General features: G+C 46.7%; 1 protein-coding gene across 2 annotated transcripts in view; it reads right to left on the minus strand.

Annotated features, from left to right (window-relative positions):
* Positions 1-19,061: 19,061 nt before the first annotated feature.
* Positions 19,062-19,480, minus strand: part of LOC106593717 (TSC22 domain family protein 4) — a 30,437-nt gene continuing 30,018 nt past the window's right edge. The window contains exon 3 of one of the 2 annotated variants that reach the window (XM_045700633.1): positions 19,062-19,199. In XM_045700633.1, coding sequence (XP_045556589.1) covers positions 19,150-19,199 — 50 coding nt within the window. In that variant the 3' untranslated portion in view covers positions 19,062-19,149. The remainder of the gene's footprint in view (positions 19,200-19,480) is intronic. The other variant, XM_045700632.1, reaches the window with a different exon arrangement.

Genomic DNA, 19,480 nt, shown 5'->3' on the forward strand with positions numbered 1-19,480 from the left:
CTATATTACATGGATTTATTGTGATGGTGTAGGTAGACTATATTACATGGATTTATTGTGATGGTGTAGACTATATTACATGGATTTATTGTGATGGTGTAGGTGGACTATATTACATGGATTTATTGTGATGGTGTAGGTAGACTATATTACATGGATTTATTGTGATGGTGTAGGTAGACTATATTACATGGATTTATTGTGATGGTGTAGGTAGACTATATTACATGGATTTATTGTGATGGTGTAGACTATATTACATGGATTTATTGTGATGGTGTAGGATATATTACATGGATTTATTGTGATGGTGTAGACTATATTACATGGATTTATTGTGATGGTGTAGGTAGACTATATTACATGGATTTATTGTGATGGTGTAGGTAGACTATATTACATGGATTTATTGTGATGGTGTAGGCTATATTACATGGATTTATTGTGATGGTGTAGGTAGACTATATTACATGGATTTATTGTGATGGTGTAGGTAGACTATATTACATGGATTTATTGTGATGGTGTAGACTATATTACTTGGATTTATTGTGATGGTGTAGGTAGACTATATTACATGGATTTATTGTGATGGTGTAGGTAGACTATATTACATGGATTTATTGTGATGGTGTAGGCTATATGACATGGATTTATTGTGATGGTGTAGACTATATTACATGGATTTATTGTGATGGTGTAGGTAGACTATATTACATGGATTTATTGTGATGGTGTAGGTAGACTATATTACATGGATTTATTGTGATGGTGTAGGTAGACTATAGTACATGGATTTATTGTGATGGTGTAGGGCTATATTACATGGATTTATTGTGATGATGTAGGTAGACTATATTACATGGATTTATTGTGATGGTGTAGACTATATTACAGGGATTTATTGTGATGGTGTAGACTATATTACATGGATTTATTGTGATGGTGTAGGTAGACTATATTACATGGATTTATTGTGATGGTGTAGGTAGACTATATTACATGGATTTATTGTGATGGTGTAGGTAGACTATATTACATGGATTTATTGTGATGGTGTAGACTATATTACATGGATTTATTGTGATGGTGTAGGAGCTATATTACATGGATTTATTGTGATGGTGTAGACTATATTACATGGATTTATTGTGATGGTGTAGGTAGACTATATTACATGGATTTATTGTGATGGTGTAGGTAGACTATATTACATGGATTTATTGTTATGGTGTAGGATATATTACATGGATTTATTGTGATGGTGTAGGTAGACTATATTACATGGATTTATTGTGATGGTGGTAGACTATATTACATGGATTTATTGTGATGGTGTAGACTATATTACATGGATTTATTGTGATGGTGTAGGTGGACTATATTACATGGATTTATTGTGATGGTGTAGGTGGACTATATTACATGGATTTATTGTGATGGTGTAGGTAGACTATATTACATGGATTTATTGTGATGGTGTAGGTAGACTATATTACATGGATTTATTGTGATGGTGTAGGTAGACTATATTACATGGATTTATTGTGATGGTGTAGACTATATTACATGGGTTTATTGTGATGGTGTAGGATATATTACATGGATTTATTGTGATGGTGTAGACTATATTACATGGATTTATTGTGATGGTGTAGGTAGACTATATTACATGGATTTATTGTGATGGTGTAGGTAGACTATATTACATGGATTTATTGTGATGGTGTAGACTATATTACATGGATTTATTGTGATGGTGTAGGACATATTACATGGATTTATTGTGATGGTGTAGACTATATTACATGGATTTATTGTGATGGTGTAGGTAGACTATATTACATGGATTTATTGTGATGGTGTAGGTAGACTATATTACATGGATTTATTGTGATGGTGTAGGTGACTATATTACATGGATTTATTGTGATGGTGTAGGTAGGCTATATTACATGGATTTATTGTGATGGTGTAGGTAGACTATATTACATGGATTTATTGTGATGGTGTAGACTATATTACATGGATTTATTGTGATGGTGTAGGTAGACTATATTACATGGATTTATTGTGATGGTGTAGGTAGACTATATTACATGGATTTATTGTGATGGTGTAGGCTATATGACATGGATTTATTGTGATGGTGTAGACTATATTACATGGATTTATTGTGATGGTGTAGGTAGACTATATTACATGGATTTATTGTGATGGTGTAGGTAGACTATATTACATGGATTTATTGTGATGGTGTAGGTAGACTATATTACATGGATTTATTGTGATGGTGTAGGCTATATTACATGGATTTATTGTGATGGTGTAGGTAGACTATATTACATGGATTTATTGTGATGGTGGGTAGACTATATTACATGGATTTATTGTGATGGTGTAGACTATATTACATGGATTTATTGTGATGGTGTAGGTAGACTATATTACATGGATTTATTGTGATGGTGTAGGTAGACTATATTACATGGATTTATTGTGATGGTGTAGGTAGACTATATTACATGGATTTATTGTGATGGTGGGTAGACTATATTACATGGGTTTATTGTGATGGTGTAGGATATATTACATGGATTTATTGTGATGGTGTAGACTATATTACATGGATTTATTGTGATGGTGTAGGTAGACTATATTACATGGATTTATTGTGATGGTGTAGGTAGACTATATTACATGGATTTATTGTTATGGTGTAGGATATATTACATGGATTTATTGTGATGGTGTAGGTAGACTATATTACATGGATTTATTGTGATGGTGTGGTAGACTATATTACATGGATTTATTGTGATGGTGTAGACTATATTACATGGATTTATTGTGATGGTGTAGGTGGACTATATTACATGGATTTATTGTGATGGTGTAGGTGGACTATATTACATGGATTTATTGTGATGGTGTAGGTAGACTATATTACATGGATTTATTGTGATGGTGTAGGTAGACTATATTACATGGATTTATTGTGATGGTGTAGGTAGACTATATTACATGGATTTATTGTGATGGTGTAGACTATATTACATGGGTTTATTGTGATGGTGTAGGTATATATTACATGGATTTATTGTGATGGTGTGGTAGACTATATTACATGGATTTATTGTGATGGTGTAGGTAGACTATATTACATGGATTTATTGTGATGGTGTAGGTAGACTATATTACATGGATTTATTGTGATGGTGTAGGGCTATATTACATGGATTTATTGTGATGGTGTAGGTAGACTATATTACATGGATTTATTGTGATGGTGTAGGTGGACTATATTACATGGATTTATTGTGATGGTGTAGACTATATTACATGGATTTATTGTGATGGTGGTAGACTATATTACATGGATTTATTGTGATGGTGTAGACTATATTACATGGATTTATTGTGATGGTGTAGACTATATTACATGGATTTATTGTGATGGTGTAGGTGGACTATATTACATGGATTTATTGTGATGGTGTAGGTAGACTATATTACATGGATTTATTGTTATGGTGTAGGAGACTATATTACATGGATTTATTGTGATGGTGTAGGTAGACTATATTACATGGATTTATTGTGATGGTGTAGACTATATTACATGGATTTATTGTGATGGTGTAGGTGGACTATATTACATGGATTTATTGTGATGGTGTAGGTGGACTATATTACATGGATTTATTGTGATGGTGTAGGTGGACTATATTACATGGATTTATTGTGATGGTGGTAGACTATATTACATGGATTTATTGTGATGGTGGTAGACTATATTACATGGATTTATTGTGATGGTGAGGTAGACTATATTACATGGATTTATTGTGATGGTGGGTAGACTATATTACATGGATTTATTGTGACGGTGTAGGTGGACTATATTACATGGATTTATTGTGATGGTGTAGGTATACTATATTACATGGATTTATTGTGATGGTGTAGGCTATATGACATGGATTTATTGTGATGGTGTAGACTATATTACATGGATTTATTGTGATGGTGTAGGTAGACTATATTACATGGATTTATTGTGATGGTGTAGGTAGACTATATTACATGGATTTATTGTGATGGTGTAGGCTATATTACATGGATTTATTGTGATGGTGTAGGTGGACTCTATTACATGGATTTATTGTGATGCTGTAGGTGGACTATATTACATGGATTTATTGTGATGGTGTAGGTGGACTATATTACATGGATTTATTGTGATGGTGTAGGTAGACTATATTACATGGATTTATTGTGATGGTGTAGGTAGACTATATTACATGGATTTATTGTGATGGTGTAGGTAGACTATATTACATGGATTTATTGTGATGGTGTAGGTAGACTATATTACATGGATTTATTGTGATGGTGTAGGTAGACTATATTACATGGATTTATTGTGATGGTGTAGGTAGACTATATTACATGGATTTATTGTGATGGTGGGTAGACTATATTACATGGGTTTATTGTGATGGTGTAGGACTATATTACATGGATTTATTGTGATGGTGGTAGACTATATTACATGGATTTATTGTGATGGTGTAGGTAGACTATATTACATGGATTTATTGTGATGGTGTAGGTAGACTATATTACATGGATTTATTGTGATGGTGTAGGCTATATTACATGGATTTATTGTGATGGTGTAGGTAGACTATATTACATGGATTTATTGTGATGGTGTAGACTATATTACATGGATTTATTGTGATGGTGTAGGTAGACTATATTACATGGATTTATTGTGATGGTGTAGGTAGACTATATTACATGGATTTATTGTGATGGTGTAGGTAGACTATATTACATGGATTTATTGTGATGGTGTAGGTAGACTATATTACATGGATTTATTGTGATGGTGGTAGACTATATTACATGGATTTATTGTGATGGTGGGTAGACTATATTACATGGATTTATTGTGATGGTGTAGGTAGACTATATTACATGGATTTATTGTGATGGTGTAGGTAGACTATATTACATGGATTTATTGTGATGGGTAGGTAGACTATATTACATGGATTTATTGTGATGGTGTAGGTAGACTATATTACATGGATTTATTGTGATGGTGTAGGTAGACTATATTACATGGATTTATTGTGATGGTGTAGGTAGACTATATTACATGGATTTATTGTGATGGTGTAGGTAGACTATATTACATGGATTTATTGTGATGGTGTAGGTAGACTATATTACATGGATTTATTGTGATGGTGTAGACTATATTACATGGGTTTATTGTGATGGTGTAGGATATATTACATGGATTTATTGTGATGGTGTAGGTAGACTATATTACATGGATTTATTGTGATGGTGTAGGTAGACTATATTACATGGATTTATTGTGATGGTGTAGGTAGACTATATTACATGGATTTATTGTGATGGTGTAGGCTATATTACATGGATTTATTATGATGGTGTAGGTAGACTATATTACATGGATTTATTGTGATGGTGTAGGTAGACTATATTACATGGATTTATTGTGATGGTGGGTAGACTATATTACATGGATTTATTGTGATGGTGTAGGTAGACTATATTACATGGATTTATTGTGATGGTGTAGGTAGACTATATTACATGGATTTATTGTGATGGTGTGGTAGACTATATTACATGGATTTATTGTGATGGTGTAGGTAGACTATATTACATGGATTTATTGTGATGGTGTAGGCTATATTACATGGATTTATTGTGATGGTGTAGGTAGACTATATTACATGGATTTATTGTGATGGTTAGGTAGAATATATTACATGGATTTATTGTGATGGTGTAGGTAGACTATATTACATGGATTTATTGTGATAGTGTAGGTAGACTATATTACATGGATTTATTGTGATGGTGTAGGTAGACTATATTACATGGATTTATTGTGATGGTGTAGGTAGACTATATTACATGGATTTATTGTGATGGTGTAGGTAGACTATATTACATGGATTTATTGTGATGGTGTAGGTAGACTATATTACATGGATTTATTGTGATGGTGTAGGTAGACTATATTACATGGATTTATTGTGATGGTGGTAGACTATATTACATGGATTTATTGTGATGGTGTAGACTATATTACATGGATTTATTGTGATGGTGTAGGTAGACTATATTACATGGATTTATTGTGATGGTGTAGGTAGACTATATTACATGGATTTATTGTGATGGTGTAGGTAGACTATATTACATGGATTTATTGTGATGGTGTAGGTAGACTATATTACATGGATTTATTGTGATGGTGTAGACTATATTACATGGATTTATTGTGATGGTGTAGGTAGACTATATTACATGGATTTATTGTGATGGTGTAGGTAGACTATATTACATGGATTTATTGTGATGGTGTAGGTAGACTATATTACATGGATTTATTGTGATGGTGTAGGTAGACTATATTACATGGATTTATTGTGATGGTGTAGGTAGACTATATTACATGGATTTATTGTGATGGTGTAGGTAGACTATATTACATGGATTTATTGTGATGGTGTAGGTAGACTATATTACATGGATTTATTGTGATGGTGTAGGTAGACTATATTACATGGATTTATTGTGATGGTGTAGGTAGACTATATTACATGGATTTATTGTGATGGTGTAGGTAGACTATATTACATGGATTTATTGTGATGGTGTAGGTAGACTATATTACATGGATTTATTGTGATGGTGTGTAGACTATATTACATGGATTTATTGTGATGGTTGGTAGACTATATTACATGGATTTATTGTGATGGTCACCCAGTGACAGCTCACTCACCAGAGCCAGATGAACCCCAACTTACCAGCCCTACCCCTAACCCCACAGAGCCACAGACCCAACTCTACCCCAGCCAGCTACCCTAACCCCACAGAGCCAGATGAACCCCAACTCTACCCCAGCCAGCTACCCCTAACCCCACAGAGCCAGATGAACCCCAACTCTACCCCAGCCACTACCCTAACCCCACAGAGCCAGAGACCCAACTCTACCCCAGCCAGCTACCCCTAACCCCACAGAGCCAGATGAACCCCAACTCTACCCCAGCCATCTACCCCTAACCCCACAGAGCCAGATGAACCCCAACTCTACCCCAGCCATCTACCCCTAACCCCACAGAGCCAGATGAACCCCAACTCTACCCCAGCCAACTACCCCAAACCCCACAGAGCCACAGACCCCAACTCTACCCCAGCCATCTACCCCTAACCCCACAGAGCCACAGACCCAACTCTACCCCAGCCATCTACCCCTAACCCCACAGAGCCAGATGAACCCCAACTCTACCCCAGCCAGCTAACCCCTAACCCCACAGAGCCAGATGAACCCCAACTCTACCCCAGCCATCTACCCCTAACCCCACAGAGCCAGATGAACCCCAACTCTACCCCAGCCATCTACCCCTAACCCCACAGAGCCAGATGAACCCCAACTCTACCCCAGCCATCTACCCCTAACCCCACAGAGCCACAGACCCAACTCTACCCCAGCCATCTACCCCTAACCCCACAGAGCCACATGAACCCCAACTCTACCCCAGCCATCTACCCCTAACCCCACAGAGCCAGAGAACCCCAACTCTACCCCAGCCATCTACCCCTAACCCCACAGAGCCAGAGAACCCCAACTCTACCCCAGCCATCTACCCCTAACCCCACAGAGCCAGATGAACCCCAACTCTACCCCAGCCATCTACCCCTAACCCCACAGAGCCAGATGAACCCCAACTCTACCCCAGCCATCTACCCCCTAACCCCACAGAGCCAGAGAACCCCAACTCTACCCCAGCCATCTACCCCTAACCCCACAGAGCCACAGACCCAACTCTACCCCAGCCATCTACCCCTAACCCCACAGAGCCAGATGACCCAACTCTACCCCAGCCATCTACCCCTAACCCCACAGAGCCAGATGAACCCCAACTCTACCCCAGCCATCTACCCCTAACCCCACAGAGCCAGATGAACCCCAACTCTACCCCAGCCATCTACCCCTAACCCCACAGAGCCACAGACCCAACTCTACCCCAGCCATCTACCCCTAACCCCACAGAGCCAGATGAACCCAACTCTACCCCAGCCATCTACCCCTAACCCCACAGAGCCACAGACCCAACTCTACCCCAGCCATCTACCCTAACCCCACAGAGCCACAGACCCAACTCTACCCCAGCCATCTACCCCTAACCCCACAGAGCCACAGACCCAACTCTACCCCAGCCATCTACCCCTAACCCCACAGAGCCACAGACCCAACTCTACCCCAGCCATCTACCCTAACCCCACAGAGCCACAGACCCAACTCTACCCCAGCCATCTACCCCTAACCCCACAGAGCCACATGACCCAACTCTACCCCAGCCATCTACCCCTAACCCCACAGAGCCACAGACCCAACTCTACCCCAGCCATCTACCCCTAACCCCACAGAGCCACATGAACCCCAACTCTACCCCAGCCATCTACCCCTAACCCCACAGAGCCACAGACCCAACTCTACCCCAGCCATCTACCCCTAACCCCACAGAGCCACAGACCCAACTCTACCCCAGCCATCTACCCCTAACCCCACAGAGCCACAGACCCAACTCTACCCCAGCCATCTACCCCTAACCCCACAGAGCCACAGACCCAACTCTACCCCAGCCATCTACCCTAACCCCACAGAGCCACAGACCCAACTCTACCCCAGCCATCTACCCCTAACCCCACAGAGCCAGAGAACCCAACTCTACCCCAGCCATCTACCCCTAACCCCACAGAGCCACAGACCCAACTCTACCCCAGCCATCTACCCCTAACCCCACAGAGCCAGATGAACCCCAACTCTACCCCAGCCATCTACCCCTAACCCCACAGAGCCACAGACCCAACTCTACCCCAGCCAGCTACCCCTAACCCCACAGAGCCAGATGAACCCCAACTCTACCCCAGCCATCTACCCCTAACCCCACAGAGCCAGATGAACCCAACTCTACCCCAGCCATCTACCCCTAACCCCACAGAGCCACAGACCCAACTCTACCCCAGCCATCTACCCCTAACCCCACAGAGCCAGATGAACCCCAACTCTACCCCAGCCATCTACCCCTAACCCCACAGAGCCACAGACCCAACTCTACCCCAGCCATCTACCCCTAACCCCACAGAGCCACAGACCCAACTCTACCCCAGCCATCTACCCCTAACCCCACAGAGCCACAGACCCAACTCTACCCCAGCCATCTACCCCTAACCCCACAGAGCCACAGACCCAACTCTACCCCAGCCATCTACCCCTAACCCCACAGAGCCAGATGAGCCCCAACTCTACCCCAGCCAGCTACCCCTAACCCCACAGAGCCACAGACCCAACTCTACCCCAGCCATCTACCCCTAACCCCACAGAGCCAGAGAACCCCAACTCTACCCCAGCCATCTACCCCTAACCCCACAGAGCCACAGACCCCAACTCTACCCCAGCCATCTACCCCTAACCCCACAGAGCCACAGACCCAACTCTACCCCAGCCATCTACCCCTAACCCCACAGAGCCACAGACCCAACTCTACCCCAGCCATCTACCCCTAACCCCACAGAGCCACAGACCCAACCTAACACAGAGCCAGAGAACCCCAACTCTACCCCAGCCATCTACCCCTAACCCCACAGAGCCAGATGACCCAACTCTACCCCAGCCATCTACCCCTAACCCCACAGAGCCAGATGAACCCCAACTCTACCCAGCCATCTACCCCTAACCCCACAGAGCCACAGAACCCCAACTCTACCCCAGCCATCTACCCCTAACCCCACAGAGCCAGATGAACCCCAACTCTACCCCAGCCATCTACCCCTAACCCCACAGAGCCAGATGAACCCCAACTCTACCCCAGCCATCTACCCCTAACCCCACAGAGCCAGATGAACCCCAACTCTACCCCAGCCATCTACCCCTAACCCCACAGAGCCACATGAACCCCAACTCTACCCCAGCCATCTACCCCTAACCCCACAGAGCCACAGACCCAACTCTACCCCAGCCATCTACCCCTAACCCCACAGAGCCACAGACCCAACTCTACCCCAGCCATCTACCCCTAACCCCACAGAGCCAGAGACCCAACTCTACCCCAGCCATCTACCCCTAACCCCACAGAGCCACAGACCCAACTCTACCCCAGCCATCTACCCCTAACCCCACAGAGCCCCCAACTCTACCCCAGCCATCTACCCCTAACCCCACAGAGCCAGATGAACCCCAACTCTACCCCAGCCATCTACCCCTAACCCCACAGAGCCACATGACCCAACTCTACCCCAGCCATCTACCCCTAACCCCACAGAGCCAGATGAGCCCCAACTCTACCCCAGCCATCTACCCTAACCCCACAGAGCCAGATGAGCCCCAACTATACCCCAGCCAGCTACCCCTAACCCCACAGACCCAACTCTACCCCAGCCATCTACCCCTAACCCCACAGAGCCACAGACCCAACTCTACCCCAGCCAGCTACCCCTAACCCCACAGAGCCACAGACCCAACTCTACCCCAGCCATCTACCCCTAACCCCACAGAGCCACAGACCCAACTCTACCCCAGCCATCTACCCCTAACCCCACAGAGCCAGATGAACCCCAACTCTACCCCAGCCATCTACCCCTAACCCCACAGAGCCACAGACCCAACTCTACCCCAGCCATCTACCCCTAACCCCACAGAGCCAGATGAACCCCAACTCTACCCCAGCCATCTACCCCTAACCCCACAGAGCCACAGACCCAACTCTACCCCAGCCATCTACCCCTAACCCCACAGAGCCACAGACCCAACTCTACCCCAGCCATCTACCCCTAACCCCACAGAGCCAGATGAGCCCCAACTATACCCCAGCCATCTACCCCTAACCCCACACAGCCAGATGAACCCCAACTCTACCCCAGCCATCTACCCCTAACCCCACAGAGCCACAGACCCAACTCTACCCCAGCCATCTACCCCTAACCCCACAGAGCCAGATGAACCCCAACTCTACCCCAGCCATCTACCCCCTAACCCCACAGAGCCACAGACCCAACTCTACCCCAGCCAGCTACCCCTAACCCCACAGAGCCACAGACCCAACTCTACCCCAGCCATCTACCCCTAACCCCACAGAGCCACAGACCCAACTCTACCCCAGCCATCTACCCCTAACCCCACAGAGCCAGATGAACCCCAACTCTACCCCAGCCATCTACCCCTAACCCCACAGAGCCAGATGAACCCCAACTCTACCCCAGCCATCTACCCCTAACCCCACAGAGCCACAGACCCAACTCTACCCCAGCCAGCTACCCCTAACCCCACAGAGCCAGATGAACCCCAACTCTACCCCAGCCATCTACCCCTAACCCCACAGAGCCACAGACCCAACTCTACCCCAGCCATCTACCCCTAACCCCACACAGCCAGATGAACCCCAACTCTACCCCAGCCAGCTACCCCTAACCCCACAGAGCCACAGACCCAACTCTACCCCAGCCATCTACCCCTAACCCCACAGAGCCAGATGAACCCCAACTCTACCCCAGCCATCTACCCCTAACCCCACAGAGCCACAGACCCAACTCTACCCCAGCCATCTACCCCTAACCCCACAGAGCCACAGACCCAACTCTACCCCAGCCATCTACCCCTAACCCCACAGAGCCACAGACCCAACTCTACCCCAGCCATCTACCCCTAACCCCACAGAGCCACAGACCCAACTCTACCCCAGCCATCTACCCCTAACCCCACAGAGCCACAGACCCAACTCTACCCCAGCCATCTACCCCTAACCCCACAGAGCCACAGACCCAACTCTACCCCAGCCATCTACCCCTAACCCCACAGAGCCACAGACCCAACTCTACCCCAGCCATCTACCCCTAACCCCACAGAGCCACAGACCCAACTCTACCCCAGCCATCTACCCCTAACCCCACAGAGCCACAGACCCAACTCTACCCCAGCCATCTACCCCTAACCCCACAGAGCCACAGACCCAACTCTACCCCAGCCATCTACCCCTAACCCCACAGAGCCACAGACCCCAACTCTACCCCAGCCATCTACCCCTAACCCCACAGATCCCAACTCTACCCCAGCCAGCTACCCCTAACCCCACAGAGACCCAACTCTACCCCAGCCATCTACCCCTAACCCCACAGAGCCACAGACCCAACTCTACCCCAGCCATCTACCTCTAACCCCACAGAGCCAGATGAGCCCCAACTCTACCCCAGCCATCTACCCCTAACCCCACAGAGCCACAGACCCAACTCTACCCCAGCCATCTACCCCTAACCCCACAGAGCAAGATGAGCCCCAACTCTACCCCAGCCAGCTACCCCTAACCCCACAGAGCCAGATGAGCCCCAGCCAGCCAGTTGATCCCAGATGAGCCCCAGCCAGCTACCCTAACCCCACAGAGCCAGTTGATCCCAGATGAGAGAAGGCTTTGTCTGTGGATTTAGATTATGTCCTGATTCTATCCACACGTCTCATTGGCTAATCCTCATTTCACTTTTCCTGCAGGGCGGAATCTCCTGTCAAGGCGAGGGGAGTGTGCTCACATGAGGTACCATTCTGCCTCTCCCACACACCACACTGTCCTGCACTCTCATTGGTTCACACAGGTGCAAACTCCTTCTAAACCCCACCCCTCAGTGCTTTATCCAATGACAACACGTGTCGTTCTCAGCCGCCCAGCCGCCCTGAGTATGTTGATTACCTTTCCAGGATCAACATACTCTGGTCCGTCTGTGTTAACATTCCTCCTCCCCACGTGGCAGTATCGTATAAACACTGAGTGGAGGATTAGATGCATGCCAGCCAGAATCTCTCCTGTGGTGAAAACACACACACACACACACACACACACACACACACACACACACACACACACACACACACACACACACACACACACACACACACACACACACACACACACACACACACACACACACACACACACACACACACACACACAGACTGTTCAACCTCTGAACCTCGTCCAGAGACACAGGGCTGATATTGACAACACAAACAACCTTTTAGAGAGAGAGCGTGAGAGAGCGTGAGAGAGAGAGAGCGAGAGGTGCCGAGGAGAGAGAGAGGAGGCAGAAAGAGTGTGACAGAGAGAGAGATGCTGATATAGAGAGAGAGAGAGAGAGAGAGAGAGAGAAAGAGAGAGACGAGACAGAAAGTGTGTGACAGAGAGAGAGAGAGATGCTGAGAGAGAGAGAGAGAGAGAGAGAGAGATGCTGATAGAGAGAGAGAGAGAGAGAGAGAGAGAGAGAGAGCGAGAGAGATGCTGATGAGAGAGAGAGAGAGAGAGAGAGAGAGAGAGAGAGAGAGAGAGAGAGAGAGAGAGAGAGAGAGAGAGATGAATGAGAGAGAGAGAGATGAATGAGAGGGGGACATTGGACTATACTTTAAATAGAGAGGAAAGAGTGCACACTTAGGGGAGGAGCCAGCCTGATCTGCCTAAGCAGATTAAACAGTCTTAGGCTTCTAGCTCATTCACTCACTTCCTCACCACCCCTCCCCCACATCAGCCACAATAATGCTAAATGACTTGGCGTTACCTAGGATTGTAAACTTGTCATGGTCAAAACGTATAGATTCAATGGTTGTAAAGCTGGGGAGAGGTCTGTCTGAGAGATGACACCACAGTGCACAAAGCAAGTCCTGCAGGCCCGAGTTGGATTCTTCATTACTGTCCAGTCATATGGTCAAGTGCTGTGAAGAAGGACCTACACCGAACAAAAATATAAAACCGCAACATGCAACTATTTCTAAATTGTAAATTGAAATAAATTCGTTAGGCCCTAATCTATGGATTTCACATGACTGGGAATATAGATATGCATCTGTTGGTCACAGATACCGAATAAAAAAGGTAGGGGCGTGAATCAGAAAACCAGTCAGTATCTGGTGTGACCACCATTAATCTCATGCAGCGCGACACGTCTCCTTCACATAGAGTTGATCAGGCTGTTGATTGTGGCCTGTTGAATGTTGTCCCACCTCCTCTTCAATGGCTGTGTGAAGTTGCTGGATATTGAACTGGAACATGCTGTCATACACCTCGATCCAGAGCATCCCAAACATGCTCAATGTGTGACATGTTTGGTGAGTATGCAGGCCATGGAAGAACTGGGACCTTTTCAGCTTCCAGGAATTGTGTGCAGATCCTTGCGACATGGGATCTCTGCGTTATCATGCTGAAACATGAGGTGATGGTGGTGGATGAATGGCACGACAATGGGCCTCAGGATCTCGTCCCTGTATCTCTGTGCATTCAAATTGCCATCAATAAAATTCAATTGTTTTCAGTGTCTGTAGCTTATGCCTGCCCATACCATAACCCTACCTCCACCATGGGGCCCATACCATAACCCTACCTCCACCATGGGGCCCATACCATAACCCTACCTCCACCATGGGCCCCATACCATAACCCTACCTCCACCATGGGGCCCATACCATAACCCTACCTCCACCATGGGGCCCATACCATAACCCTACCTCCACCATGGGGCCCATACCATAACCCTACCTCCACCATGGGGCCCATACCATAACCCCACCTCCACCATGGGGCCCATACCATAACCCTACCTCCACCATGGGGCCCATACCATAACCCCACCTCCACCATGGGGCCCATACCATAACCCTACCTCCACCATGGGGCCCATACCATAACCCCACCTCCACCATGGGGCCCATACCATAACCCTACCTCCACCATGGGGCCCATACCATAACCTTACCTCCACCATGGGCCCCATGCCATAACCCTACCTCCACCATGGGGCCCATACCATAACCCTACCTCCACCATGGGGCCCATACCATAACCTTACCTCCACCATGGGCCCCATGCCATAACCCTACCTCCACCATGGGGCCCATACCATAACCCTACCTCCACCATGGGGCACTCTGTTCACAAAGTTGACATCAGCAAAACGCTCGCCCACACAACACCACACACGCTCGTCTGCCAAACTGTTGAAATCAGGATTTATCCGTGAAGAGGACACTTCTCCAGCGTGCCAGTGGCAATCGAAGGTGAGTATTTGTCCACTGAAGACGGTTACGACGCCGAACTTCAGTCAGGTCAAAACTCTGGTGAGGATGAGGAGCACGCAGACGAGCTTCCCTGAGACGGTATCTGACAGTTTGTTTAAATCCACAGTTTCATCAGCTGTCCAGGTGGCTGGTCTCAGACGACACCACAGGTGAAGAAGCCGGAGGAGGAGGTTCTGGGCTGGTGTGGTTTCACGTAGTCTGGGGTTGTGAGGCCGGTTGGACGAACTACGAAATTCTCAAAAATTACGTTGGCGGCAGCTTATGGTAGAGAAATGTAAATTATATTCTCTGGTGGACATTCCTCCAGTCAGCATGACAATTTCACGCTGCATCGACACATCTGCGTTAAATAGTCACACAGGCTTGAAGGTGTGACTGCAGGGCACAGTGGAAATCAGAGGCTCTGAACTCCAGCATGCAAGACGATTTGATTTCACTAGAGAAAATGGTGTCTATTAAGCAGCCTGATGCTCTGGGGATAGAAACAGCTGACTAGTGGTGTCCATTCAGCAGCCTGATGGTCTGATGGTAGAAACAGCTGACTAGTGGTGTCTATTCAGCAGCCTGATGGTAGAAACAGCTGACTAGTGGTGTCTATTCAGCAGCCTGATGGTCTGGGGGTAGAAACAGCTGACTAGTGGTGTCCATTCAGCAGCCTGATGGTCTGATGGTAGAAACAGCTGACTAGTGGTGTCTATTCAGCAGCCTGATGGTAGAAACAGCTGACTAGTGGTGTCTATTCAGCAGCCTGATGGTAGAAACAGCTGACTAGTGGTGTCTATTCAGCAGCCTGATGGTAGAAACAGCTGACTAGTGGTGTCTATTCAGCAGCCTGATGGTAGAAACAGCTGACTAGTGGTGTCTATTCAGCAGCCTGATGGTCTGATGGTAGAAACAGCTGACTAGTGGTGTCTATTCAGCAGCCTGATGGTCTGATGGTACAAACAGCTGACTAGTGGTGTCTATTCAGCAGCCTGATTGTCTGGGGGTAGAAACTATTTGCCATTCCTGGCCGACACTGTAAAGTCCATGGAGAATAAGAGCACCTCCTCCCAGCTGCCCACTGCTCTGAGGATAGGAAACACTGTCACCACCGATAAATGCACTATAATTGAGAATTTCAATAAGAATTTTTCTACGGCTAGCCATGCTTTCCACCTGGCTACCCCTACCCCTACCCCGGTCAACAGCCCTGCGCCCCCCACAGCAACTTGCCAAGCCTCCCCCATTTCTCCTTCTCCCAAATCCAGACAGCTGATGTTCTGAAAGAGCCGCGAAATCTGGACCCCTACAAATCAGCTGGACTAGACAACCTGGACCCCTACAAATCAGCTGGACTAGACAACCTGGACCCCTACAAATCAGCTGGACTAGACAATCTGGACCCCTACAAATCAGCCGAGGTAGACAACCTGGACCCCTACAAATCAGCTGGACTAGACAACCTGGACCCCTACAAATCAGCTGGACTAGACAACCTGGACCCCTACAAATCAGCTGGACTAGACAACCTGGACCCCTACAAATCAGCTGGACTAGACAACCTGGACCCCTACAAATCAGCTGGACTAGACAACCTGGACCCCTACAAATCAGCTGGACTAGACAACCTGGACCCCTACAAATCAGCTGGACTAGACAACCTGGACCCCTACAACTCAGCTGGACTAGACAACCTGGACCCCTACAAATCAGCTGGACTAGACAACCTGGACCCCTACAAATCAGCTGGACTAAGACAGCACGGACCCCCTACAAAATCAGCTGGACTAGACAACCTGGACCCCTACAAATCAGCTGGACTAGACAACCTGGACCCCTACAAATCAGCTGGACTAGACAACCTGGACCCCTACAAATCAGCTGGACTAGACAACCTGGACCCCTACAAATCAGCTGGACTAGACAACCTGGACCCCTACAAATCAGCCGGGCTAGACAATCTGGACGCATCTCCTTCCTGAGCGGTATGTCTGTCATTCTTATCGGCAGACTTAACAGCCTTGGTTTCTCAAATGACTGCCTCGCTTGTTTCACCAGCTACTTCTCAGACTATTAATTAGTACACAATAAACATAGTACTAGAATATGAATTAGTACACAATAAACGTAGTCCTAGAATATTAATTAGTACACAATAAACATAGTACTAGAATATTAATTAGTACACAATAAACGTAGTCCTAGAATATTAATTAGTACACAATAAACATAGTACTAGAATATTAATTAGTACACAATAAACATAGTACTAGAATATTAATTAGTACACGATAAACGTAGTCCTAGAATATTAATTAGTACACGATAAACATAGTACTAGAATATTAATTAGTACACGATAAACGTAGTCCTAGAATATTAATTAGTACACGATAAACATAGTACTAGAATATTAATTAGTACACGATAAACACAGTCCTAGAATATTAGGTCTCTATGGGTTTTTTCTCAGTATTTAGTCAGTACAGAACCTCCTAGTTATATTGTCCTTATTTTAAAATGTTAGTAGTTTTGTCTTTGAGCCGTTCTTGTCAAAGGAATGTTCTGTCCTGCTTCATGTGGACCCCAGGAGTATCAGCTGCTAATAAAATACCAAGTTGGATCGAACGTTAGAAAACAACCAGAATGGAGAGATGTGTGTGTGTGTGTGTGTGTGTGGTATGGTTGCAGTATTTAGGCCATATCTGTGATTGTGCTCACTGTACTGTGAAGTGCAGGCACTAGTTGCCTTCCTTCTCTATTCTGAGCAGAGAAACTGGGAAGGTGTGGAGCCTGTCATTGAGCCAGCATGACTGACAGGAGAGTGATACTTTCACAAGTCCAACCTGGGGTCCATCCATATAGACACACACTACTCTGGGTGGCCTCTCTATCACACTGTGGGCTATTTGGTACTCTGCTGCTACTAAACCTGCCCCATCCGCCACCCGCACAGACCCACACACAGACCCGCACACAGACCCGCACACAGACCCGCACACAGACCCGCACACAGACCCGCACACAGACCCGCACACAGACCCGCACACAGACCCACACACAGACCCAACCCACACAGACCCGCACACAGACCCACACCCACACAGACCCACACACAGACCCACACCCACACAGACCCACCCCACAGACCACACACACAGACCACACACAGACCCACACACAGACCCACACCCACACAGACCCACACACAGACCCGCACACAGACCCACCCCACACAGACCCACACACACAGACCCACATACAGACCCACACACAGACCCACAGACCCACACACAGACACACACACAGACCCACAGACCCACACACAGACCCGCACACAGACCCACCCCACAGACCCACACACAGACCCACAGACCCACACGCAGACCCACAGACCCACCCCACAGACCCACACACAGACCCACACACAGACCCACACACAGACCCACACACTGACCCACAGATCCACACACAGACCCACCCCACAGACCCACACACAGACCCACCACACAGACCCACAACACCACACAGACCCACACACAGACCCACACACAGACCCACACCCAGACCCACACACAGACCCACACACACAGACCCACACCCACAGACCCACACACAGACCCACACACACAGACCCACCCCACAGACCCACACACACAGACCCACCACACAGACCCACCACACAGACCCACACACAGACCCACCCCACAGACAGACCCACACACACAGACCCACCCCACAGACCCGCACACAGACCCGCACACAGACCCGCACACAGACCCGCACGCAGACCCACAGACCCACCCCACAGACCCACACACAGACCCACACACAGACCCACACACAGACCCACACACAGACCCACACACAGACCCACACAGACCCACACACAGACCATACCTGTCGTCCCCCGGCAGATGGACAGCCTCCCGGAGCCGAACATGGACCAGGCCGAAGGAGTCTGGATGGGAGTCAGACTGGGTAGGAACATACCATCTCTACCCTGTAGGGGGGAGCTGGGCTGGGAATGAGACACTCTCAACAGAGACTAGAGAGAGAGATGGGGAGAGAGAGAGGGGGGAGAGAGAGACGCCAACAGAGAGAGAGAGAGGGGGAGAGAGAGAGAAACTGACAGAGAGAGGGGGAGAGAGAGAGAAACCGTCAAGAGAGAGGGGGAAAGAGAGAGGGGGAAAGAGAGAGACCGACAGAGAGAGAGAGGGGGAAAGGAGGGGGGGAGAGAGAGACCAGAGAGAGGGGGGAAAGAGAGAGGGGGAAAGAGAGAGACCGACAGAGAGAGAGAGGGGGGAGAGAGAGGGGAGAGAGAGAGAC

This window comes from Salmo salar, chromosome ssa18, assembly GCF_905237065.1.
Source record: "Salmo salar chromosome ssa18, Ssal_v3.1, whole genome shotgun sequence".
In the NCBI taxonomy this organism is placed as follows: domain Eukaryota; kingdom Metazoa; phylum Chordata; class Actinopteri; order Salmoniformes; family Salmonidae; genus Salmo; species Salmo salar.